The sequence below is a fragment of the Erythrolamprus reginae genome, chromosome 5, assembly GCF_031021105.1.
Source record: "Erythrolamprus reginae isolate rEryReg1 chromosome 5, rEryReg1.hap1, whole genome shotgun sequence".
NCBI lineage: Eukaryota > Metazoa > Chordata > Lepidosauria > Squamata > Dipsadidae > Erythrolamprus > Erythrolamprus reginae.
In genome coordinates this window covers 69305577-69332577 of record NC_091954.1, presented here as the reverse complement: position 1 = coordinate 69332577, position 27001 = coordinate 69305577, and the positions used below count along the sequence as shown (strand labels likewise).

Genomic DNA, 27001 nt, shown 5'->3' with positions numbered 1-27001 from the left:
GCTTTAGGTGGCTTATAGTCAATAAAACACTAATTTAAACAATCAAAACAACAAATATTAGCATTAAAACTGGTTTAAATTGCTGCTGTTTTAAGAAAGCCATCTTCCAACAAACATCTAAATGTTGGTTATTAAACACTTATAACTGCAGTCATCTCTGCCTATAATGTCTTTCTTTCATATATCCTCTCCTCTAAGTTCACTTTTACTCTTATATATATTACTACATGTCTATTTTTCTTCCTATGTATTTGTGTATTGGACAAATGAATAAATAAATAAAATAAATAAATAAAATAAATTGCTACAACTACTTCTATGTACAACTATCAACAAGCCATACAGGTAGATAAAATTAGAAGCAAATCTACTTGAATCTCATTCATTCACATGAATGAATGCATTGGCATCAATACTTTATTGGACAGAACATGATATTCTGTTGTACCTGGAGATAATGTTATTTGTCTCTGGAAAGCCTAGGGACTAATGGATGTCTTTCCCTGCAGACAATTATCATTGGAGATAACATTTTAGGCAAAACAGTATATATTCAGTATAGGAACTTAGCAGAGTGCCTTTAGAAGGCTGAATATTGTCTCACTACAAGATTGCCTGTGGCTGATGAAACTGTGTGTGCCGTCACATTTATTCTCTCTTCTGGTTGCAAACATTTATTATATTGATTTTACAAGGATAAATATGAAGGGCACAACTAAGTCAGGCTATTTTATTACGTCAAGCATAAAAGAATATTCCTATAAAAGGAGCAGCAGATGTGAGTAATTGTGGCATTTGAAAAATTGGCCAAATGGAGCTCTGTGTCCAGTCCGATTCAATATGGCTTCTAGCATTAGGTCCATCTCTGCACATCTCCACTATCCAGACCCTAATGTAGAATACAGGGGGGAAATGATACAGATTGAGACATATCCTGATTACATGCCTGTTCTGCCGGCGTGTTTCAACCGCCCATAATTACAGGGTAATTAGTCCAGGAAGACACACACCACATGATAAAAGGAAAACCCAAAAGTTTTTATTAACAGAAAAACAGAAACAGCTCCCTTTTTAAATGTCAAAGAGATTTTCTGGTACACACAAGACACAGGTGAAATGCAATCCAATTGCTCACCCAATAACTGAGAAATTAAGTCCAATTCTAAAGTCCAGAGAGTCCACACGCAATCTTGAACAGCACAAAAACCACAATCTTGATGAAACAATGAATCAGATAAACTGCCATGAGGCTAAAACACCAAACTGCACTTTTATCTATAGCACTAATTACAGCAGCCCCACCCAACCACAGGTGGCCTCATTTTCTCTTGTAATAATCCTTCAGTTGTTGTCTCCTATGCATCACTCTATGCATGCGTGGATGTGTCCTTAATTCTTGTTCAGAATCCAGAGATGATACAGATGATTGATCTCCTCCTGGGCTGTCTGCCAAAGACCCCTCTTCCCTGTCATTCACGCTTCCTTGATCAGAGGAGGCTTCGTCGGCAGATTCCATCGGGAGCAAAACAGGCCTGCCGCATGTGGATGTTTCCCCCACATCCACCTGCACATTCCTTAGGGCAGGAGCTGGGCCAGAGCTAACCACAACACATGCTTGTAAATGGCGCCGGCCCAGGATAATAAAACCATTATCTCCTTGCACACAAAGCAGCCTTGGGGAATTTGTGGGCTTTGTTTGCAACCTCGGGAAGATGCACCATGGCAGGCAAATGTAGGAGTTTCGTGGTCTGTGGTACCATACCCCAAAGGGCTGCAGATCAATTATGCATTGGTGATTCTTTGAGTATGGCCAGCTCGCAAATTTCAAATGGTCATTTTTCTTCCTCCCTTTTCACATTTGTGGCTTTCATGACAAAAGCTGCAGAGCTTCCATTTGAGGCACCTGAATTTTTAAAATTTATTTTAAATGCTGTAATAAATGCTGTGATCCTTGTAAGATCACTATATAAAGTTCAAACAAGGAATTCTTCCATTTGCACTTTCTTGTATTTTGACAAGTCATAATTTTACAGGGATAGTTTTCATTCAGCTAGAAATAAAGCATTGACTGATAAATATAGCCTTCTAATTTTGCATCCATTTCTCTATAACAGTGATTTTTAACCTTTTTTGAGCCACAGCACATTTTTTACATTTACAAAATCCTGGGGCACACCACCAACCACAGTGACACAAAATGACACTCTAACACAGTTAAGGCTGAGGCTTCATCTAGTGGTGGCAACATTTACCTCCAGTCCTGACCAGGATTAGAAATCGGGACTATGGGGAGGAGTAGCAGCTTCAACTACTCGCCGTGGCCACACAATGACAAGTGCACGGCAGCCCGAGCGGGGACCTTCCTGGGTATGGATGAGAGGCGGCCTGCTATTGGTTCATCGCTAGTAGTCGGGATGAATCCTAGAAGATGATTGGTCAGTGAGCGTTCCCTGTGCCTCCATTCTTCCTGTCACTGATAGCTGGAAAGATGTGAGGGGAATGTTTATGTTCGGATGAAGGTGGCTGGCGGTGGGCCGAATAAATGGCCTCCGTGGGCCGTATCCGGCACGCAGGCTGTAGTTTGTGAACCCATGTCTCACGGCACACTAATGTTCCATGGCATACTGGTGGAAAAACACTGCTCTATAACAGTGAGGTGAACCTTTTTCGGCTCAGGTGCCAAAAGGGTGTATGTATGCACATGCAATAGCACGCATGTGCATGCCCACACCCATAATGCAATTCCCTATTCCACTGACCATGCACACAATCCCTATTTTGCACAACCTCCTCATCCCCCCTTGAATGCACATAAGGCTCAAGGAATCCTCTGGACTTCCGGTAGGCCCATTGGGCTGTTTTTTGCTCTGCCCAGGAAAGCCTCCTGAAGCCTGGGTACAACAAAAAATGGCCCAATGGGAAGTTCAGAAACAAACTTCCGGTTGGGCAGTCATACAGTCATAAGTGGGAGGAGATAGATGATAGAAACATGACAAAAACTAATAGTAATAGTAATTATTATTATTATTATTATTATTATTATTATTATTATTAATTAGATTTGTATGCCGCCCCTCTCCGTAGACTCGGGGCGGCTTACAGCAATGATAAAAACAATATATAATAACAAATCTAATAGTTAGAATCTAAAATAACAATAATACATTTAAAAAAGTCTAAAAAACAAGAAACCCCAATATATAAAAACATACATACAGTCATCATACACAAAAAACTACATAGGCAGGGGGAGATGTTTCAGTTCCTCCACACTTGACGGCAGAGATGGGTTTTAAGGAGTTTACGAAAGGCAAGGAGGGTGGGGGCAGTTCTAATCTCTGGAGGGAGCTGATTCCAGAGGGTCGGAGCCACCACAGAGAAGGCTCTTCCCCTTGGTCCTGCCAAACGACATTGTTTAGTTGACGGGACCCGGAGGAGACCAACTCTGGGACCTAACCGGTCGCTGGGATTCGTGCGGCAGAAGGCGGTCTCGTAGATACCCTGGTCCGGTGCCATGAAGGGCTTGATATGTAATAACCAACACTTTGAATTGTGACCGGAAACTGATCGGCAACCAATGCAGACTGCGGAGTGTTGGAGTCACATGGGCATATTTGGGAAAGCCCAGGATTGCTCTCGCAGCTGCATTCTGCACGATCTGAAGTTTCTGAACACTTTTCAAAGGTAGCCCCATGTAGAGAGTGTTACAGTAGTCGAGCCTCGAGGTGATGAGTGCATGAGTGACTGTGAGCAGTGACTCCCGGTCCAAATAGGGCCACAACTGGTGCACCAGGCGAACCTGGGCAAACACCCGCCTAGCCACAGCTGAAAGATGTTTCTCTAATGTGAGCTGTGGATCGAGGAGGACGCCCAAATTACGGACCCTCTCCGAGGGGGTCAATAATTCCCCCCCAGGGTGATGGACGGACAGATGGAATTGTCCTTGGGAGGCAAAACCCACAGCCACTCCGTCTTATCAGGGTTGAGCTTGAGTCTGTTGACACCCATCCAGGCCCCAACAGCCTCCAGACACTGGCACATCACTTCCACTGCTTCGTCGACTGGACTGTAATGTAGTCTTAGTGAATAGTTTGACAGTGGTGACAGAGTGATGGCCTTGGAGTGGGGGGCTGTTTTTGTATCTAGTTGTCTTGGTGGGCACTGCTCTATAGCGACGTTTGGAGGGAAGAAATTGAAACAATTTATGTCCAGGATGCGAGTTGTCCGTAAATATCTTCACTGCCCTCTTTTTGACTCGTGCAGTATACAGGTCCTCAATGGAAGGCAGGTTGGCAGCAATTGTTTTTCTCCTGCACTTCTGATTTTCCACTTAAGTCTACATGTGCCTTTGTTACATGACTCCTGCAAATACAGTACAGTATAAACAATCCTTTAAAGCAGTGTTTCCCAACCTTGGAACCTGAAGATACCTGGACTGCATTTGCTGGCTGGGGAATTCTGGGAGTTGAAGTCCAAATATCTTCAAGTTGCCAAGGTTGGGGAAACACTACTTTAAAGAACCTCCGAGCAGCCTCTTGGGAGTCTCTTATTACAATATGAATCTAACTCTGCGTTAAAATTATATGGCCCGCTTATCGCGAGTCCTCATTTATTACACAGGAGCAATTCTCACATCTCTCAAATTTCAAGTTCTCTCGCTTTGTTTTGAAGGGGGGGGGACACATTCCATCGGCAATTAAGCAACAGCCAGGGCGCCAAACCTACTCTGACCACGTGACTAGGGGACCCGCGCGCCTCTCTCTCTCTCTCACTCTCTCTCTCTCTGTCCTCCCGCATGTGACAGCAGCGCTTTGGCTCGCCTTTGGGGGCTTCATACGTATGCGGGCATCGTCCGTCCTTTGCACACAGCCGACGAGCGGATGTGACGTTCTGGGCCGCTGGGTTGCTGCGCAGTTCTCCGGAGAAAAAGAGAAGGGAGAACGAGACGGCGAGGCGCATTCGGGAGAGGATTCCTTCGTTCTCGCGGCAGCTTTCGGCGGCAGTAGATCACCCTCTCGCCCAGGCTCGGCCTCCTCCCGCCTCAGGCCCCGAGAGCGAGAGAGCGACAGCCGGGCAGGGGCCGCCGCGACCAAACGCTGCTGCTGTTCGGTGAGTGAGGGGAGAGCGTCGCCTCGGCCCCTCCCCTCCCCTCTTCCTAACCGCTGCCGGAGGGGAGCGGAGGGGGGGGGGGGCGGAGGTTGCTGCAGGTCGTTTTCGGCCCGGCTCCCTTTAACCCTGCGGGAAGTATCCCCGTGCCGGGGAATTGCTTCCTCCGCTCCCGGCCTTGCTCGCCCGTCAGCGCGGTAGTCTCTCCACACAACACCCCCCTCCCCCACGGGCAAAGGATGCTTGGCCAGGCTGAGGCCTCGCGTTCGTGGGCGCTCTCGATGCCGTTTCTGAGGCGCCCGCTTTTTGGCCCTCACGTCTCTTGGCCTTCCAGCTCTGCCTCTCGTTTTTGGAGCTGCAAAGCGATGTTTGCAACAACCTGGCCGTTGTTTTCCTATTCGAGCGGCTGCTGATAAAAGGATTGGGGGGGGGGCTGGGGGGGGGACAAGCAGCTTTGGATACTAAGTTGGGTGAGGCAGCAGAACAGTTAACTTTGGAGGTTTAGAATAAGCCCCGATTCCTGATTTTGTTATTGGGAGCAATTAATTGAATCTAATTGGATTTCAGTATGGACAAAAAAATACCCGTAACAATTAAAACAGATTTGTATTCAAGTGTGTACTTTCCCTGTTTGTTGGGAGCCAAAAGCATGCTCTTATATGTTGGGTGTACTAAACCTGAAGTGTAGGGGCTTCAACCTGTTTGATAGAGTCCTGGCATTTTTACATGGCCTTTTTGAACTACTACATAAGCATTCCAACTGGCCTGAGCCCAGCTGTATAAAATACTTTCTTGAGTGGAATATCTCCAAATAGGTGTGTTTTTTACCCAGAATTTGAATATATTCTGGTGGTATATTGGAATGACTGGGGGGGGGGGGGTGGTTACATCTTTCTGAAAATATAGCTTGAAGACTGAAATGACTTAGCTCTATTCAAAATTAAAATTGTGAGCAAATTGTAAAATCAATTAAGTGCCATCAATTTCATGGTAAAACAATGAATGCACACATTCCTTCATAGATGTTTGTAAAGTGAAGAATGTGTAAGTAGCTGATTAGATTGTTGGCATTTATCATTCTAGTTCACTATCAAAATAGCTGATAAAATGAATTGTGTAGCTGATTAAGTTAATACTAATGTTAATATTAAATTGGTTGTTACTAGAATTTAAAATTAAAGATGACTGTACTACATAAGACATACACATATTTCCTCTCCAGTTGCTTGACCAGTTAAACTATAAATTGAACTATAAATATTCAATATTATGTTTATACATTGTGTGAAACAAAAGTAGTTGATACACTGATTCATTGTGTTGTATAATTGCAGCTATTAATAGAACAAACTTGGGCAATGCTATTTGTTTTGTGTCTTCTGAAAGTGGAGGACTGGAAATTTTTATACATTTTAGATTATATCATCAAAACAGCTGTGTGGCATCCTCTCCCCTGTAGGGGAAAATTATTTTTCAAAAAATGGAGTCAATTTTCTCCTTAAGGAAATTAAGTCCCCTGAATAAACGTAATTGCTTACAAATGGATGTCATTTTTATAGCCTTATATATTAAGTATTTTTTGCTGTCAAAATGAAATCACTTGTTATCATTGCCAAGACCCTGTCTTTTTCAACTCCTTGTATATTCCAGTTAAAGACTAGAAACCTTCAAGGTATTAGGGCAGAGGTCTTCAAACTTGGCAACTATAAGACTTGTGGACTTCAACTCCCAGAATTCTGGAAGTTGAGGTCCACAAGTCTTAAAGTTGCCAAGTTTGAGGACCCTGTACTGGGGGGAAAGCTTCCCCTTGATTTCCCCCCCCCCAAAAGTGTTACTGCTTTGAAGTCTATAAAAAATAATCAAATGCAATGCTTTTAAGATAAAGTTCTATCCATAGTGTTAAATACCAATGCAAACTACAAAAGAATTTGATCTTTGAAAATGAAACTTAAACAACCGGTGAGTCCATACTGATGTGAAACTATCTAATATACTTTTGATTAAGTACTGCAACATTTGTGGTTTTTATTTTCAGCTTTAGTTTCCACCTTAAAATTGAAGATTCACATGCTTAAGTATTACAAGTTGCAGCAGTCAGTATCTGACATTAGATGCTGGCTGTTTTGCTGCTATCAAACTAAAACATTCATAATACTTAATGGAGAAAGGACTAATTGTGTGTAGGATTTTTAAAAATTCAACTTTCCTTGCAGTGGGATCTCAATTATGATTTTATGGCCAATAGAACAATTATCAAAACCTTCTCCCTGTTGCTGTGTTTTAATGTACAAAGATCACTGTCATATCTTACCTCAAGACATTGAAGAACAATCACGACAGTTGATTCATCTGTAGTTAAAATGCAGAACAACAAAATTATTTTTATATACTTAAATGTGTGAATGAGACTGCTAGCTTAGTTCCAAAAGTCTTGGGATATCAGAGAGTTAACTTACCAGAGTTTGGACTATGGGTAGCTGAAGTGCAATTTGTCATAGCTTGGCATTTAAGGCCATCTGTCTTATTGAACACTTGAATGAGTGGAACTTGAGAGGCACAGAACAAACAGAAAATAAGACTTTGGACACTTTTGATCCATTATGTGGTCAAATTTTTGCTGAGTTATGTCTTGTCCTGTATAGTTTTTAATGAGAATAAAACTTGTGAAAGGAGCATTTTGGAGAATAGTACATTGATACAAGCTAAACATCTTTCAGAAAGGTTAAAGAAACTATCGTATATTCTTTAGAATGATTGGGGCATTGAAGCAGTTTTGTCATGTTACTGCACACAGTGGGAAAGCTTTTGAAGCAGTTGAACTTAGAATGTAGCTGCTTTAATGCTTCAAACGAATATGCTTCACTCATGGCAACTTAGTTTGCAAAACATCTCTTTTAAATGTTTTGTGTAAAATTTGCTTCTAAAAATAAATTAGCTGGAATAAGTTATGGGAATATTTTAGTATAATTGTATATTGTTTGTAAATGTCTAGAAATATGTTGAATTCTTGAGCAAGTGTTTAGAACTCTGTTTATAAATACAATGAAATATGAAGTTATTTGGCAGCTAAAACTTCAGCTAGAGAAAACATAATTCATCTCTGTTAAATACACAGTAATTGCATCAAAATTAATGTAATTCTTTGCCTTTCAAAGCTGTGTGAAAACTGCTAATTCAGCCTGGTGAATAAGATATGCTTAAAATCCACTGATTCAATATTAGTTGTCTTAGCTATGATTAATTTTGTAAGAGATAATTCAGTGCTCTATCTGACTAATAAATCCAACATCTCTTGATGGAGGAAGAATTTTTTTTTCTCAACCTGTCTTTTGGCATAGACGTTCTTAATATCAGCTTGGTTTGGTAGCTGGTCAGAATAGACCTTTTCCCCATTAAATAGTATGACTTAACTCCAAAATAGAACCATAGTTGGTTCCTCTAATTGGAATACAGGCAGTCTTTGACTTACAATCACAGTTAAGCCTAAAATGTATGATGCTAAGCTAGAGGTTTGCCCATATTACAGCCTTTCTTTCCACAATTATTATTGAATCACTGCACTTGTTAAGTTGGTAACACAGTTGTCAGTGAATCTGGCTTCCCAAAGGCCTTTGCTTGTCAGAAGGTCAAGGTGATCACATGATCCCAGGACACTGCAATGTTCATAAATATGAGTCAATTACCAAGGGGCTGAATTTTTATCACATGACCATGGTCATAAGTCACTTTTTAAAATGCTGTTGTAACTTTGAATAGTTACTAAAATGACTGTTGTAAATCAAGGACTACCTGTATTGTATGTTTTCAAATTAAAATCATTTGTTCAAAATTTAATTAATCCATTTCATAATTTGTGTTGCTGCCATATTGCTGAAGTACTAAAAATGTTTTTTCATAACGAAAATTGGGAAAATATACATGTTACTTTAGGTTAAGGCTATGTTGGTAGTTCTTAGCTGAGCCTGATTTCATAGTAAAGTTCATGGATTAATCTGATTGTTAAATTGATAATATGAAGGTAAATTTCTCTTCTTACTGGCTACAATATTAATCATGTATAAAAATTAGGTCCCATTACAGTGGAGTTCATAATTAATTATGTGTAACTATATTTTAAGATTCCAAGTCTAGCTATTACTTCTTCGGGCTGCTTTTGCAGAATTCTGAACAAATCTGGTAGTCACAAAAAATTAAAAGGCAGTTTATTTATCTACTATGGTAATAAAAGTGTAATGCACATTAAGTAGTTAGCAATTATTTTACACAGGTTTTTTTCACTTAATAGCACAAATTCTTATTGGAATAAAAGGATGAATAGAAATGTGCTTCTATATATGTATACAGTACTGTATGTGGAAGATTAGCATAATTGATAAAAAATATTCTGCTCTTAACTGATGAGCAGAAAATTCAAAGTGGAACATAAATTTTCTGATTTTGTAACACAAATGGATATGTGATTCTGTAAAATGTTCAGTAATATATTAACCATAACTAGGAGAACTATATTAATATAGAGAGTTCTGTGTTGGAATCATAGTTATATTTCAAGTTAAGCACACAAACGCTTTCCTGTGTCTTAAAATTAGTTCATGGCCAATAGTATGGTAGTTTATAGGTTCATAATCCTATTCCTCAAAAAGTAGTTTATAGCAAGGCACTAGAAAGGTGGTTTGGAGCATGCTTTGGAGTTCATACAATATCTTTCTGGAATTTACTGAAGTATTTGTATATTTTCTATAATTGGATGACTGCATTGCTGAAGCACAAACACAAGAAAAGGTGTTTGCTCTAAGGAGTTGTGTTGTAGAGAGAAACTACATGCTTGCCCAGTAAAGCACTTTCAGTTATCAAGTCCTACAAAGCCCAAATATTTATAACTAACTATATCTGAGTCGTCGTGAAAGAGTAAGTTCTGTTGCAATCTGAGATTGAATAAATGTGAGTCTCAGAATTGCATTCTTAGAGATATCAGTTAATTTACGTGGTGCATATAAAATTGTTCAAATATCAGTATTTTCACAATCATGTTTGCTTGTGAATACAGAATGCACTACTAACTAGGTATTCAAATATTTTTCGAGAGATGTGCTTTTTAGTATTCTCATATTCATAGTAGAGAATAGAGCAGATTTAAATAATTCATTCTATTAAAGCATTGTAGACTACTAATTGTGTGACTTTTCCCCTTCAGTTATTGAAATCATGAATCCTGTTTATAGTCCTGGATCTTCTGGGGTACCCTTTGCAAATGCGAAAGGAATTGGGTATCCAGGTACGTAGCTTAAAGTCATAAAACTTTCTGTTGTGGTTTCTTGTTTATCAGACCAGATGCTATGATTATCTCAATTCTGAATTGAGTTTGCATGAATGATTACAGTCTTCGTGAACATGGTAGCATCAAGATGCATATCTGAGAATTCTATATTGGAATAGCTGAGTAGCTTTCAAGAAAGTATTGACTTGGTTGTGTGCCAACAAGTTCTTTTTAATATAAGAGTATGAAAATTTAAAATAGAAGTTTTGGTATTTGTATCTGCTATTTTGTATTGAAAATGTAAAGTCATGATACTATTTTCCATTATATGGTCACAAAGATTAGGACGTAAACTACAGTGGTAACTCTACTTACAAACTTAATTTGTTCCATGACCAGGTTCTGAAGTAGAAAAGCTTGTAAGAATAAGCAATTTTTCCCATAGGAATCAAAGTAAAAGCAAATAATGCATGCAATTGGGGAAACCACAGGGAGGGTGGAGGCCCTGTTTCCTCTCAGAAGATTCCTAGAGAGGCCCTATGGAGGTTTCTCCCCGCCTTTTCCAGTCCTGTTTCCTCCCAGGAGATTCTTAGAAAGGCCCTATGGAAGCTTCTCTCCGCCTCTTCCGGTTACAGTTTCAGAGGCTTGGGTTTGTAAAGGGAAAATGGTTCTTGAGAAGAGGCAAAAAAATCTTGAATACCCGGTTCTTTATCTAGAAAAGTTCGTAAGTAGAGTTCTTAGGTAGAGGTACCATTGTATAGGACAGGGGTAGGCTCTTCTATAACTTGTGGACTTCAATTCCCAGAATTTCTGAGCTAGCATGATTGGGTCAGGAATTCTGAAAGTTGAACTCTACATGTCATAGAAAAGCCAACTTTGCCTACCCCTGGTATAGGATTTTGCCCTGATATTAAAATATTATTTTGACCAGATTTTCCCAATATCAGTTTCCACTAGATGTGCGAACCAGTTCTCAGAATTCCATGCTATATCCATTGTTGGGAATTCTGAGCTGCAAGCCATAGCTAAGCAGGGCATTCAATTGAGCAAGGCTCTTTTTGAAAAGCATTGAGGAGCTTATTAAATAAATAATTGAAGCATCGAAATGATATATTTTATATGACAAAATATAAAGTATTACTTTGCTCTAGATTGAAATTACATTAAATAATATAGTATTGGGTAATAGTACAAGTACAATATTGATACATCTAAAAATAATTTTCAACTGTTCCTTTTAGCTGGATTCCCAATGGGCTATGCAGCTGCTGCTCCTGCTTATTCTCCTAATATATATCCTGCAGCAAATCCAACATTCCAAACAGGTAAATGATACTACTGCACAATTCAGTAATGTAAACTTATAAGTTATTTCAGATATTGAATAGGTTGACATTTGTGATCGTGTAAGTGGCAGATAAATACTGTAGCCAAATACTTTAATGCAGGATCTCTAAATGCAGCAGGAAAATGTTGTAACATGTTTCATATTTCTTTACTAGTTACATTTGTCTATCTTGTAATTTAGAATAGCATGGTAACGCTCAGAGAAACAACACTATGCTTATATGTAAGTGGGATTTGAGTCCCCAAATTATTTGTTAGAAAAAATAGATATGGGCATTGTCTTCAGAATAGCTTTTTTTACTACATTCTTGATAATAGGAGCATACAGCTAATTTTTAGGAGCCCAGAGTCGATATGGAAAGAGCAGTTTAAAACTATGAGCAGTAATGGAGTGCCTTGCTATATTAGCCCTCTTTTTCTTACAATTATGGAAAGTGTCCTGATAACGCAAGATTTTATATAGAATTGAAGTTCCTACTGGGCATTCTATTAAGCTCTGACAAAATAGTCTTTTAGGCAAGGATGTTGGGAACAAGATTGAACTTTAAGATAGATTATATCCTTGTTCCTATTCAAAGTAGCCAGTTGTCATATCAGGGCAGGCCAAACTAAAGCCTGCTTATGATCATCTCCATAGAAATATTCTTTCATCAAACCAGATATACTTTAAGATAATCATTTCTTGAGACCATTTTGCCCTCAATACATATTCACCATCAATTCTTTGCATTGGCATGACAGCCACTGATTGCCATGATTCATAAGTACACAATGACCAAAGAACAAGGAGGAATCGTTTTGGCAAGGGTGGATTTTACTGGAAGCCCTAGGGGTAAAATGGAATCTGAACTTTTCAATCCTCTTTTTTGCCCCATATAAGATAAAAACTTGGCCATTATCGGGAAGAAAATAGTGCAGTTTTTCTTCCATTATGTGTTGATACATTCTACTTAAATTTCAGTATTCCTGATGATTGTTCAAGGAATTAGTACAATAAGGGTATTCGGAGTTTAGTTATGAATTAGGATGCACTAAGGTATCTGGTCTGTCTGTATCATGGACTGAATTCTGTTCCACTTACTGGTGTCCGCAAGCAGTTGTTATTATAACGGTATGGAACTGCCCATTGTGATTTTAAAACGTTACACTATATTGATGGAAAACAATTATAAATTGAAGACTGGGCCACACCAAAGAGAAGAGTAGATACACTTACATACATAACCTCCCCACTTCGTCAATGAAGTTACAGTTAATCTTAATTCTGGAAATTTCTGCCTCTATGTATATATGCATGTTTTCAAGTGTATCTCAGAAATTTTTATGTGATTCCATGATAAAAATGTTATATTAATAATATCCAATTAAAATTACCTGTTTATGAAATACAGTGTCCTGTTTATAAAATTTATTTCTGGAAAACAGAAATTCCAGATAACTAGAAAAAGACTAAAGATGTCATTCTTCAAAAATTAGAACATGTATAATTATTAACTCCCAGTCTGAATTGACACCTGAAAAATTGAGAACAAATAGTGAAGAAAATTATTTACAAACGTCTCAAAAACATTTTGAGATTTTCTTGCACAAGTAGTGGTACTTGCCGGAGTAGTTGATCTGATAAATTTAAACAGGTTGTGTGAATACTGTGGTCATAATATACATTAACTTCAACAAAGCATTTGATACCATGACATTCTGATAAACAAGCTAATTGTGAACTGTATGGTATGACAGGTGTATAGAACTAATTTGTAAAACATAGAACATTCCTCAATAATTTTGCATCAGAATGGACTAGATAATGAATAGTACAAGGTCCAATCTAGTTGGGTAGAAACTATGAACTCAGTTGACGATATCATATATAAAACTGATACAAAAATGCAAAGAAAACAATAAAACACTTTCATAATAAGTCACCACTCCTATAGTTAACCTCAGTCTGATCTAAATATTCTCTCCTGTTCATAATGGCCTTGAAATGAAGAGTGCAATCTTACTAGTTATTTGCAGGTTTGTGGATCTGCAATAAATATTTTTTCCTCTTGGTGCCCCAATATTTTTTTAATGTGAGTCTTAAGTACATAGCATAGAACAGTTTGCAGTGGAAAAGAATGTGTCTAGTGACTTCAGTGATTAGTGCTCCACAAATTCAGTGTCTTTCTTCATGTGGGACTCCATGAATTCCCCCATGTCTCATGGAGTTCAGTTGTTCAAACGGAGCTCTAGTGAAAGCTCTTCTGAAATGTTAAGATATGTAACTTCTTAAACATTTTTCCAATCAAGAGGCTTATTTTTGTTGAATCAGCCACTTCAAAGATGTGACACATTTAAGTATTGCAGCCACATCAATAACTCTTTGTTTGAAAGCTTCCTTGACCTTTAGATCTGATTTGATTAGGATATTGAAAGATTACATTTGAAAGTTGGATGTGGTTGAAGTAGAAAGTATGATTATTAACTTAGATAACACAAAATAGGTACAGTAGCTAACGTATAATAGGAGGAAAAAATCTAGCAGTATAGTTTATTAGGAAAGAATATGGGCTAGAAATAATAGAATGCAATAGACACAAAATTCTTCACCTAGAAAAAGTAACTCAGATGCACATATATAGGATGGGAAAATACCTGGCTTGATAATGTTTGTAAAATAAGTAGTATTGGAATTGTTCATTTATGAATATGAATCTGCAGGATTTTTTTTTTTACTGCAAAGAAGACATGCAATTTTAAAATGTATCAGCACTGATAGGGTTTCCGAATCAAAGGAAGTAATAGTTGTACTTTATTCTTCTTTGGTCAGGCCCCCACTTTGAGTACTGTGTCCAGTTCTGATCACTGCATATTAAAGAGGACTCAGACAAACGAACAGGCTCAGAGAAGAGCAACGTGGAGGATCAGGGGACAAGAAACTAAGACCCATGAAGAGATATTGAAGAAATTGGAAATGTTTAGCCTTGAGAAACGAAGACTTGGGGGGGAGGAAGAGGGCATAATAGCTTTCTTCAAATACTTGAGAGGTTGTCATACTGGAGAAGATAAAGACTGACCTCCAATTTTCCAGAGCTCAGGATGTTTAATAATGGATTTAAGTTACAGGAAGGGAGAACCTGATTCAATATTAACAAAAAAATTATAACAGTAAGGACATTTCAACAATGTCATTATGTGTACCCTTCTGCAGTAAGGACAGTTCAACGTTGCACGGTGGGTACCTCCAAGTTGGTGGTATGTGTGCAACAGTATATTGGGTTGCAAGTTCGTTTAGTTCATTTCTAGATAAAATATCCTAACTTGCACAGAATAGTGTGACCATGCTTGGGGTAAGGTTGTCCCTTGGTTGTGTTGATGGCATAATATTCAAAATTTGCCAGAATAGAGAATTACTGTCCATATTGGTAACCGAGAATTACTTTGGTTACCAATTACTTGGTTTTTGCACAGATATGACTAAGTGTAAATGATACAGCCTCACAGTCATACTAAAAACTTCATGTAAAAACCTTGATTTACCAAAGCTATATTGACTGGTAGAGACTATGGCACATAGAATATTGTAATTTTGAATATAAGAAGAGTGAGTGGTTAAGAACAAGTAATTGGATGGAAGGGTGGAACGGTCTATACACTGAGAAAAAAAGTAATAGATGTGAATGAAGATAATCTAAATGCACATAGGGAAGTGCAAATAGTTCTCTTATTGACTGCTTGTTCAGTGACTGTTCAAAGCAACAAAAGTACTGAAAAAGGAGTTTTGCGACCAGTCTTCCAAGTTGTGAGCATCACAATGTCCCCAAATCACATGATCATGATTCAACCATTTGTCAAGTGATGTGCCCAAAAAATAGAAGACCCAATCTTATTTTCGTGAAAACATTATATGATAGTTACAGTGTCCATAGTCACGTGATTGCCATTTATGACCTTCACATCTGATTTCCAACAAGCCAAGAAATATTGCTAGATTTTAGAGCTTTGTATGGGAATTATAGTGATATGTTGAAAAGCAGGACATAAATGATATAAAAGAATAAAAATGATGAAGAGAATTTGTCAACTGCTCTAAGAAAATTGAATACTGTAAGTGTAGAAAATAAATCTAGAAAAAGGTTAAAATATGTAAAATGAAGCTAGTTTAAGGAATGGTAAAGTGAAGAAATTGATGAACTAAATGGACAGAAAAGGAAACAAAAGTAATTTAGGTATCATAAAAAGAACTAAATTCAGTAGGTAAGCATCTTCTTCCAGTCCAGGTTTAAGATTCCGCAATCAGCAAGGAATATTTCCAACCATTTGTACCTTTAACAGCTTTGTTCTTTGTAGTTTATGTCGGAGATTCTTATATGCATTCTAAATCAGATTCTAGATGTCAAATCTATACTAGAATGTTCTAAAATAAACTATAAAACCTAATTTCAACCATAATTTAACGTACAGTAGTAGACATAGTCCTAGGGTAACTACCACTCTTTTAGCGGCAGTTCAAAGTTACAATGGCATTGAATTAATGTGGTTATGATTGGTCCTTGCAGTTTCAAATGTCCCACATTCCAGTGATCAGGTCATGTTATCATGATCTGGAGTCTTGGCAACTGGCTCTTACTTAGGACAGTTGTAGTGTCCTACATACATGCGATCACAATTTGCAATCTTCCCTGCCAGCAAAGTTAATGGAGAAACTGGCAGGGAAGGTCAAAGTCGCTTGGGCAAGTTTGCCCAACTATTGCATTATTTCTCAGCCCCTCTGCATTTGCACTGGCCACCTTGTCACTTCCATGAGCATTGCTGTGTTTACATCAAACCTCCCAGCCACTCGTGTGCCCCCTGAACCTCACTGACCTTTCACCTTCTTCGTGCCTGAGCTTGTGTTTTGCCACCCTCCGTGAGATCACACTCCTCCACCTACACACACCTCAAGCCTCATGGCATTCCTGCCACACCTCCCCAGTAACACACACACACACACACACACACACACACACACACATCCAGCAGCAGCTATCCGAAGACTCACTCCACTTGTGCCATGTCTTCTGGTCACATATGCATTCTCTTTCCCTCTCCCATTCAGCAACCACTTAGCTGCCCGATGACTTTGTTTGAAACCACCTAGGACTTGTAACTTCTTGCTAGCTTTCCTGCTAACTTGGTTATTAGAAGCCAGCAGGATGTTGCAGGGAGATGCTCATTTAATGACCCAGGATTCTCACAGCAACAGCAGGGATAGTCGCTAAACAATGTTGGCATGTTGTTCTTTATGACTGGATCACTTAGCAATGAAAATTCAAGCCTCCAGAGCCTTTGTAACTTGAGGACTACCTGTAAATACTTTTTATCAATCTTTACAATGGCAACAATCCAGAATTGATGGCAATAGTAGTAATGAAGAATGTAGTTTAATATCAATATTACGCATTTTGTGAGCCTCATGGAAGCATTGAGAGTCAAACAACATGGACATTTGATGAATAAATGATAAATACTTTTTACACTGTGTATATTATTTTGCTTATCTAAATATTAAAAGCTGAGTACTTTCTTGACTGTTTTTGATTATTGTACATATTTTGCTGTTTTCTTTGTACTTATAGAGCAGGGGTGTCAGACTCAAGGGCTGGATCCATCCCATGGGGTACTTAGATCTGGTCTGCGGGGCCACCATGTAAACATTGAAGGACCAGTCCATGGTCAGCGAAACAGAGTTCGGGGGGGTGGGGTGGCAGAGGGCTGCAGGAAGCCATCATGGCTGAAAACAGCTCGGGAGTCCATTTACTCTGGCAGAATGCTTGGGCCACCATAGGTGCCTTGGACACAAGTGATGTCAAGTAGGCCATGCCCACCTTGACCATACTTACCTAGCCCCCCGAGGTCAAACAGAACCCTGAAGCAGCCCGCAATAAAATCAGGTTTGACACCCCTGTTATAGAAGTTCCATCACTGGGCTTGGGGCTGGGCCTGCAGGATGATTATACTGAATTATTGTAGGGTTTTTAACTTCAACTGCCAATTTATTTAATATGATCTTATAACATTGTGTTTTTACCTGTTGTTGCTTATAGTTATGTTGAGATAGACAGTCATATAAATTTAAATAAATAGAGTTTGTTGGGCAGCAGTTTCTTCCAATTTTTTTGTGATTTTAATTTAAACAATGGATTATGCTATTTCTCACTGTTTAATAATATGAATATTACAAATTACTGAAGCACAAAGTTTATACTTGGCTATCTTTTATATAGGTTATACACCAGGCACGCCATATAAAGTCTCTTGCTCACCCACCAGTGGTACAGTGCCTCCTTATTCTTCATCGCCCAATCCTTACCAAACTGCAGTATACCCAGTTCGAAGTGCCTATCCACAGCAGAATCCATATGCACAGGTAAAAAGAGTATGTTTGTTGTTTGAGTTAATTATATAACAACTGGAATTCGTCCATTTTCTACGCTGATTTGGGGGTGGGGGTATAATAATTAATCATACGTATATTGTAAAAGAATTTTAGTGAATTCTGGCTTACAGTCAATAATCTGCCTTCCAAACAACATGGTTGTTGACTTCTTGTTTCTGGCTTGTTTGGAGATACAAGCCAGCAATTCTGGTTAATATGGTATTACGCTTATGCTTCCCAATTAGTTAAGATTGATTGAGCAGTTAATCAGGAATAGTTTTGAGAACTGAAAACTCGTTATTACTGATGAACAGTAATCAGTTTTTCTGTGCCCCCCCCCCCCAATTTTTGAAGGGCCTGACTAATACCTGATGTGTATAATATAATAATTGCATTTCTTTGAAACTGTGTGGCCTTTTAGTATATATCAATAGTACTGGAAATAATTTTAGTAAACCAACCATTTTTTTCAACAGCAAGGCACTTACTACACACAGCCTTTATATGCAGCACCACCCCACGTAATCCATCACACTACAGTTGTTCAGCCCAATGGAATGCCTGCAACTATGTATCCCGCACCAATTCCACCTCCCAGAGGAAATGGTGTCACCATGGGAATGGTGGCTGGGACCACAATGGCAATGTCTGCAGGTATGTGAATTTTCTTTTATTCCAAAAGTCTGTGATACGGTATCAGTATTATAGAGCACTTGATGCCTATTAGTGTGGCCAGTTGGGTGCTACATATAAATTCTCAGACAAGCATTGGTAAACAGATGATCACTTTGGCACATAGCATTAACATTTTTTATTCTTGTAACTAATCCTTTGACTATCAAGCACATTTTCAAATGCAGATCTTTCTGTGACAGTGAGCCTCACAAACCAATCATATACTAATTACAGATAACTATTTGACTTACAACAGTTTGTTTAATGACCATTTGAAGTTACAGAGACATTAAAATGTGACTTATGACCGTTTTTCATAGAAACAAACATTGTAGCATCCTCATAGTCACACAATTAACATTCAGTACTTGGCAAGTGACTCATATTTATGATGCTTGTAATGTTCCAGGGTCACATGATCTCCTTTTGCAATCTTCCGACATGCAAAGTCAATGGAAAAACCAGATTCACTTAGCAACTGTGGTACTAACGTAACAACTGCAGTGATTGGCTTAACAACCATGGCAAGAAAAGTCATAAAATGAGGCAAAAGTCACTTAACAAATGTTTCACTTAGTAACAAATTCTAGGCTGAGTTGTGGTCATAAATGGTGGACTACTTGTATTCTGATTTGTAGAATATTTATTGGTTGCCTGTCAAAGTGCAGAGAGAAGTTTTAACATCAAAGTGAATTTAATTTTGTGCCATGCCTTAACATTATTTTCACTGAGAATTCTGGGAATTATAATCCTAAAATATTTGAAAGACGTAAACCGGAAGAATGATACAAAATTGGGGGGGGGGGGGGAGAAACAAAACAGGACCGCAGTCTGCAAACATAATTTCTTTTAAGTTATGTAACGAAAATTCTGGTGGCTATGCCAAATTCCAAATTACGTATAAGCAACAGAGTGCTAATTATGAAGCAATTAAGCATGGAAATATTTTTTCCCTCCTCAGGTACCTTGTTGACAACACATTCCCCAACTCCCGTAGCCCCTCACCAAGTTACAATGCCCACTTATCGAGCTCCAGGAACTCCAACCTATAGTTATGTGCCCCCACAGTGGTGATTACCATTACCCAGTGTAAGTATTAATGTATTTGTAGTTGCAATGATTTCTCTAGTGTAGGACTGTCAAAAGGCATACTGGATGCTTAGCTATTCTCCCCCTCCCTCTTTTTTTGAATGCAGATTTGAAGATGGGAGATATGCAATCAAGTAACTGAGGTTTAAAAGTTGGTGCTGAAGCCTTCATGCCTCCAACCAGGACTTGTTTCTTCTGAATGCTTGCAATCCTTTGCTAAACACTAATTCCACTGAAGACTTCCCAGTGCTGCATATCTTACATCTTGGAACTCCAGCAGTTAGTCTTAAAGCAAATCCTGTTTTGTGGACTGTCTTGCAATTTTTAGCTAATTATAATAATTAAAGGGAGTATAAATTTATTGATTCATATCTAGTTGAATGCATGTCTAAAATTCGCAAAGCTTGCTCAACCTACCTGCTCTGACTGATGCAAAAATTGTCATATGCAAAATCCAAACAAGCCGAAAAGTATTTTACAGTTTATATCACTAATGCACTGTTGTAATGTTTGCAGGGTCTTAAAGAGGTAGAATTGTGGCGGTGATTTTTCCCCCCCATCATTCTACATTAGCAAGTATGTTAACCTTTTAAGTCACCAAGTAAAAAAGGGAGGAAAAGTTGGCGGTGTTTTTCTTTTTGGTTCTGTGACTGGAAAATGACTTTGTGGAAATCTTGCAAAGGAACCATTTGTTATTTGTAAATTCTTTCCATTTCCACTTTTTAGATTCAATGTTGTTATGGACATTCTCAAGGACAAAAAACCAGGAAAAATACAGTTAAGGTATTTTTCCTATCTAATTCATTAATCATCATTGGAATGTTTGGTGGAAAATCATCCACGTAATGGTTTACCTCCTAGAACAGTCTTAAGTGATTGATTTCAATGATTGCCACACTGCTGGTAAATATAATTTTGTTCAGATCTATCCCTCATACAAAAACTTGGCCAGATTGATAGTTTGATCAGTTTTCTTTTGTAAAAGCATAGTCATATCAAATTTTAATAGAAAAGAATTCAACATATTCTGAAGAAAAATGTCCTTTTGATATATTAAAGGGGAGCAAACTAATTACATGATTTTATTGGCTTATTTTCCTTGCAGCATGGATATGAACCAAGTGTGGAAGAAATTGTTAGAATATACCTTTACATAAAAAGTAGGACTAAATTCAAAAGTGATCAAGTACAAAGATTCTTGTTGGTGATAATCTTTTGGCATAATCTTGGGCATATACTTTTTTACCTCCTAAATTGCATTTGGAAAAAAGAGAAATTAAGAAAATAGATGGAGTATTTCATTGCAGCGAACAACTTCTGAACTCCTTGCCTACAGCTTTGAGTCTTTGTAGAAGTACCTCAGTCAAAGCTGTGGTGATATAGGGCTAGTTTGGAAACAGTTTGTGTACCAAAATTATTATGGGATTTTAAATTTTTTATTTTAGGCTTTAATTTCAGTGCTAAAAGCAATCAAGGGCTTTCTTTGAATTGGCACCAATTATTCCCCCAGTATTTCCTGCCTGCAATAAATAGTGTAGTCAAAGATTAAAATGTTCCCTTTTAAAGTTAACATTTGTAGATTAGTTTATAGTATTGGTAAAATATTTGCAAGTTGTTGGTGTTTTTTAATTGTGAAACTGAGCATCCTTACATTGGGGTGATAAGTTTTTAAATCAGATGTTACAACTATATGTAACTTTGAACCCGATTTTAGTACTACCATTCTATTTTTTTCCTCTGGGGCAAGACTCTTCTTTGCCTCAAATCCCTTTGAAACGGCCTTTCTGATGTTTAAACAATAACATACTCTTTTTAAAAAACTTAAAATGTATTTTCTTTTGGATCATTATATGACACATGTATCCAAATGCCAGTGACACAACATAATTGTATGTATTCTTACATTTTAATCTTGAGCACTTAATTGCAGCGGAGAAAGTTCTGCATCCATAGAACAAGCAAATTCATTCCTTCTTGCCATTTGGGTCTGCTTAGCTATTATTCCATTTGTGAAGTTGTCATCATTCTGAAGAGTGCTCCTTAACCTTAATGATTATTCAGTATGGACACTTAACCAGTGTAGCCGGCTTTTAAAGTTAAATGTTTCTTGCATTTATCACAGATGTGAATTTTTAAAAATAGTTTTACCAGGACATGTTGAAAATAAATAAAAGCTTATGTCTTTATATAAATGTCCTGAAGTCTGTAGCTAATGCAGCACTTTGTAAATGGCAAAGATAAATTGTATTTGATTCTTCTCAAGTTTCAGCTTCTAGATAGATCCTTCCTTGATTGGTTATTTTTTAACGGCTTTTAGGTAGTCCGACTTTGAGCACTTTTTTCTGAGTTGTGTTATGGGATTCATCTGCAATGGAGGACTAGCACTATGCTGTCCCTTGAGGAATAGTAGTACTTCTTGCAAAAGTTATTGCACCTTCCAGAATTTGGGGGAGGGGGGAATGGGGCAATGATATTTTATTGGAGGTAAGTCCATACCTCCGATAGCATCAGTAGGAAAGTAACCAAAAGCACAGTGATGAGAGGATGTATATAGCTTGGTATATTGTTGCAAATAATTAAAAAAGCATGACTATGAAACAAAGTTTGTACTTCAAATGGATGTATTAGACAGAGGATATTGTGGGTTTGTTTCTCCTGGCTGTTAGTTCCCTGTTTAGAATTCCTGTATGGGAGGGTGAGGGAGGTAAAGCCTCTTCTTCTTAGTATGTGGTTGCATTGAAACTCCTCCGAAAGCTTTAAAGGAGATTGATGCAGCAGAGACAAGGCTCCAATCAAGCTGCTTCCAAACAAATGCAGCCTCTAGACGGGAATACAGTTACAATATTACAGCAATAACAAAGAAAAGAAAAGATGTGAGAGGCTATGTTTTTAAATAATACTGAAGGCATTGTTTAGGAGACATTCTCAAACTATATAACACAATATTTGAAGTGTCTTTTTTAAAAAAATAGCAAAATAGACACATTCTACAGATACTGTACTTTATATTTGGCCAAGAAACTTGTAGATGTAATCAGTGGTATTAAGGCTAACCAACTGACATGAAACTAAATATCCCATTTTTAATTGAGGTAATAAATGTATAACTAAAATATTACTGTAGACGTACAATGAAATACTCTGAGAAGCTCATACATTACCACGAAATATGTCTTGATGCCACGATGGAGATAATGGAGGGAAGAAGGTTTTTTACTTTATTTGGATTCCTGAAATATAACGCTGTGAGAGCAGAGTTTTTAATCTCTCATTACTAAAACTTGGCATAGGCTCCATAACATATTTAATGTTCCATGACCATTGCAAAGTAATTTTAATTTCAGTGGAGGATTTTGAATTTATTAAGGAAAAACTTTTGTTCCTATTTGTTTCTGCCTAGCATTCTTATTGCTTGGTTGTGTAAGTTAATTTTGTTACAGTCAAAATGCAGGGAAGCAAAATATTTCCACTAGTTTATATTGCATTGTTGTGTTGATACTATGAAGCAGACACCAAACACCACCAAGGGTCTGTTCTGGAACAAGAAAAAAAAAAGATATTGATAATTACTTTCTGACAGTGAAGTTTAATATTGCATTCTGTAGTAGGTTGTTTGCTAATTTAGCACATTCCCTTTCTGTCTCTGCCTGCAAACGCTGAGCCCCAATTTGTTTTTAACCTGTGCATAGATTCTGTTTGCACTTGGCCTTTCCTCTTGACTTTTTCCTCTGTGTAGTCATTCCTTCTCAATATATATCTAATAATCTCATCCACGTGGAATAATAAAGAAAGAGACAGCAGTGCAGTCAAGGAAGCTGCATTTATATTAAATATCTAATTCTTGTTCAAACTGCCAGTCAGTAGAGATTGAAAGACAGCAAGCGACAAGTAACTGGAGAGAGGGGGTATTATCAGAATCTTGAATTGTCTGTTCAGCCTACTGAAGACATTGGTATTTATGAGATACTGAGGTGGCTATTTTAAATGAAACGGGCACTCTTTCTAAAATGACATGTAAATATTTGAGCATCCCAATATCAGGAGCCAATTTATAACATACCAAGATAGTCTGAACAGTTTGACTTCAAATTCCTTGTCATCGGTATCTGTATGACTTTTGCTAATCTGATACGACTTTTGAGCACTTAGCAAGCAAACTGTGGAAGCTTCACTTAGCTTGCTGCTGTACAAACTTGTTTTTAGTAGAATGGATTTGTTAGTGGGATTTTATTGTAGTGCTATTATTGGCTGCCCTTGTGGGGTGAAAAGTGGAATGCATGCAACAGAAGTGCAAGAGGCCCCAGTAATAGTGTTGTTATGAAATAGGCACAGGTTTCCTTTTTATATAACTTTTTTTTAACTGTCTTAAAACAGTTGTATTGGTACTTTTCCCAAGTTTAGATCAATGTTGTCTTCCAGAAGTTTAAAGCATCACATCTTTTGCATCAACACATAGGAGTGGCAATTCCATTCTGAGCCAATTGTGTAAAATTCATTTTTATTATACAATCGAATGAGTAGATGAGCTCAGAGCTAAATTCTTAAAAGCACGTTTATGTAACAGGAATTGTTATGTATTAATACTTCAGTTTTCAATAAAGATTGACTGTGTTGCTTATTGTTGTTGTTTTTCTTTTACAACCTCAATTCTCAAAAATAATGCTACATGATGCTTAGGCTTTTAAATATGCCCTGTGCAGAAACTGTTTATCCCTGACACGCAATCTGGCACATTCTACACATTGTGGATTACAATTGCCATCAGTCTCAGCCAGCAAAGCTATTAACAGTGGATTGTAGGAATTGTGATTTAAAACATCTGAAGTAATTCACATTGCTTGCCTCTAATTTACTGAGCAACAAGCAACAAGTCATATCACACTTGCTGTCTTACACCATCCATAAAATTTTAAAACAATGTCCACATTTATTGAAGGAAAAAGGTTGAAATTAGATTAACAGATTTTCTTTCTTTCTTGGTAATAAATGTTTTAATTTTAAATTTCACATACTTTTAGAGAACTGTAATTTTGCCATGTTTAATGAAAGTTGGAAGGATGGTTGGTATTGGAAGGAATCCTTTAGGTCAATAAATTAAGCTGTCTATTCAGGAAAGGGATTTAAATTAGGGCATTCCAGAAAGAGGCCTACCTAATTATTGAATTACCCAATAGAGAGAACCCACCACCATCCAGTAATTAGTTCTTGTAATGAAAACTTTTTCCGGAAATCTGCCTTCCTGTAACTTAACATCTATTTCATACTATGCAGTCCCTAATGAGAATTCAGAGTTGAGTATGACATTTATCTAATTTATATAGCTGCTGTATCTCCCTGTCAACTCCTCAAGGCTGTACACCCCCAGCTCTTTCAGCCTCTTCATAGGGCTTGATTTCACCATCTTTCCCTGAACCTGTTCTGACTTATCGGAATCCTTTAAAGGTGTGAGGCCTAGAATTCAAGGCAAAGTGTGCAAAGCCAAGTAAAGTGAACCATATTTGGCATATTCCTTATTTGATGCAAATAATGCTAAACTCACCTATTTAGAAGAACATGAGGGAAAACTGATGTGGCAAAGCACTAAGCTTGTCAGATCACAGCATATCTTTCAAAGTCAGGACTTCAAAAGATAAGCCGCAAGCAAATATAATTGGTCTATGTGTTAATGTTTTTATTTCACATTTCTTCACATCTGATTACTATTATGTAGAGCAATTTTTAGCCTTGCCTATGTTGCAGTTATATTACCACTGGACCCCAAGTTTAGGTTGCTTACTCTGGTGTAAGCTAAAACTAGTAACATTTCATACAGCATTACGTGATGTCATGAAATGCTTTCAAATATAATAAATGCTTCCAACTGAAACAAATTAATTCCTATATTGCAGCCTCTAATAAGTCATTCTAGAGTAATTTTATTTCAGTTAGATCTTTTTTCAAACAATATGGATAACTTCTGGTTCTCCTAGTGTTGTGGTTAGCTCTGGCCCTGCTCCTGCCCCAAGGACTGCCCCCCCCCCTGGAATCTGCTGATGAAGGCTCCTCTGACCAAGTGACATGAGTGACAGGGAGGAGGAGAGTGTGGCAGACAGCTCAGAAGGAGATCAATTATCTAGCTCCTCCTTGGATTCAGAACAAGAGTTAATGATACAGCCAGGCATGAGGAGAGCGATGCATAGGCAACAACAACTGAGAGATTATTATCAAAGAAAATGAGGCCACCTGTGGTTGGGTGAGGCTGTGGTAATTAGTGAGGCTGCTCTAAATAGCAGCCTGTAGGTTTGGCCATTGTGGAGGATTATCTGATCGTTGTGTTTCGTGACTGCTTTACTGACTTTGACTTTTTGTGTGCTGATTTTTCCCCCGCTTTGAAACTAAAACAGAGCAAAGTGTGTGTCACTTTATGAAAGAAGAAGGACTGTGAATTGCCTCACAGCTGCAAGCTAAGTATTACAGAACTGATAAGGGACTTGTACAAATTACCAGTTTGTTTGGAGACGAGTGCTCTTTGCTATACCAAAAGAGGGCTTGGTTTAAGTGAATTTTCATTATAAAGAACATTGTTTTGAATTTTCAAACGTGTGTGTGTCTGAAATTGTATCTGTGCATTTTTGGGAGGATTCTACCAGAGAGCTCGACAGAACACCTAGTGGTTTCCAAACTTTTTCAGTCCACCGCCCCGCTTGGTGCTTCAGACTCATCATCGGTACCCCCCATCAAAAAAAAGCAAAAAACGGCGCTGAAACACAGGCTCCGCTAGCATTCAGAGCCACAGGGGCGAGCACATGTCACTGTTCCACCTTAGCAGCCCACCTCTGGTTCTTCACCAATAGTATGTGGCTTTCCAGATTTAGCAATCAGCAATGAAATGTTGTATGATACACGCAAACCATTACTGTTTTGTTGGGAAGCATTGTAAAACACGCTGAGAGTGCTGGACCCTTTTGAAATTTGTCACAAAGTTATTGAAAAAAGTTAGGTTCTCATCTGCCTTGTCAGGATGTGCCTTCAAAGTCAGGAAGGCTTTTTAATGCCTCAATAGAATATACTTTTTCATATACTGGGTACTATGGCAGCTCCTGGTTTGGTGGTGCTGATATAAATCCGTACTTCAAATATTCCACACTATA

The 27001-nt window shown here is 38.0% G+C and overlaps 1 protein-coding gene across 1 annotated transcript; it reads left to right on the top strand.

Moving 5' to 3' along the window:
* The first annotated feature begins 4709 nt into the window (after nt 1–4709).
* FAM168B (family with sequence similarity 168 member B) lies at nt 4710–24489 on the top strand. The gene is made up of 7 exons (XM_070752987.1): nt 4710–5109; nt 10301–10381; nt 11605–11688; nt 17956–18098; nt 18584–18761; nt 19744–19871; nt 19979–24489. The coding sequence occupies exons 2-6, from the start codon at nt 10312–10314 to the stop codon at nt 19854–19856; spliced, it is 588 nt and encodes a 195-aa protein (XP_070609088.1). The 5' UTR covers nt 4710–5109; nt 10301–10311; the 3' UTR covers nt 19857–19871; nt 19979–24489.
* The last annotated feature ends 2512 nt before the right edge of the window (nt 24490–27001 follow it).

Coding starts and splice junctions, on each gene's coding strand:
- FAM168B (XM_070752987.1), top strand. CDS start 10,312: ATGAATCCTGTTTATAGTCCTGGATCTTCTGGGGTACCCTTTGCAAAT. Junction 11,689..17,955: donor AAATCCAACATTCCAAACAG/GTAAATGATACT, acceptor TCTTTTATATAG/GTTATACACCAGGCACGCCA. Junction 18,762..19,743: donor CACAATGGCAATGTCTGCAG/GTATGTGAATTT, acceptor TTCCCTCCTCAG/GTACCTTGTTGACAACACAT.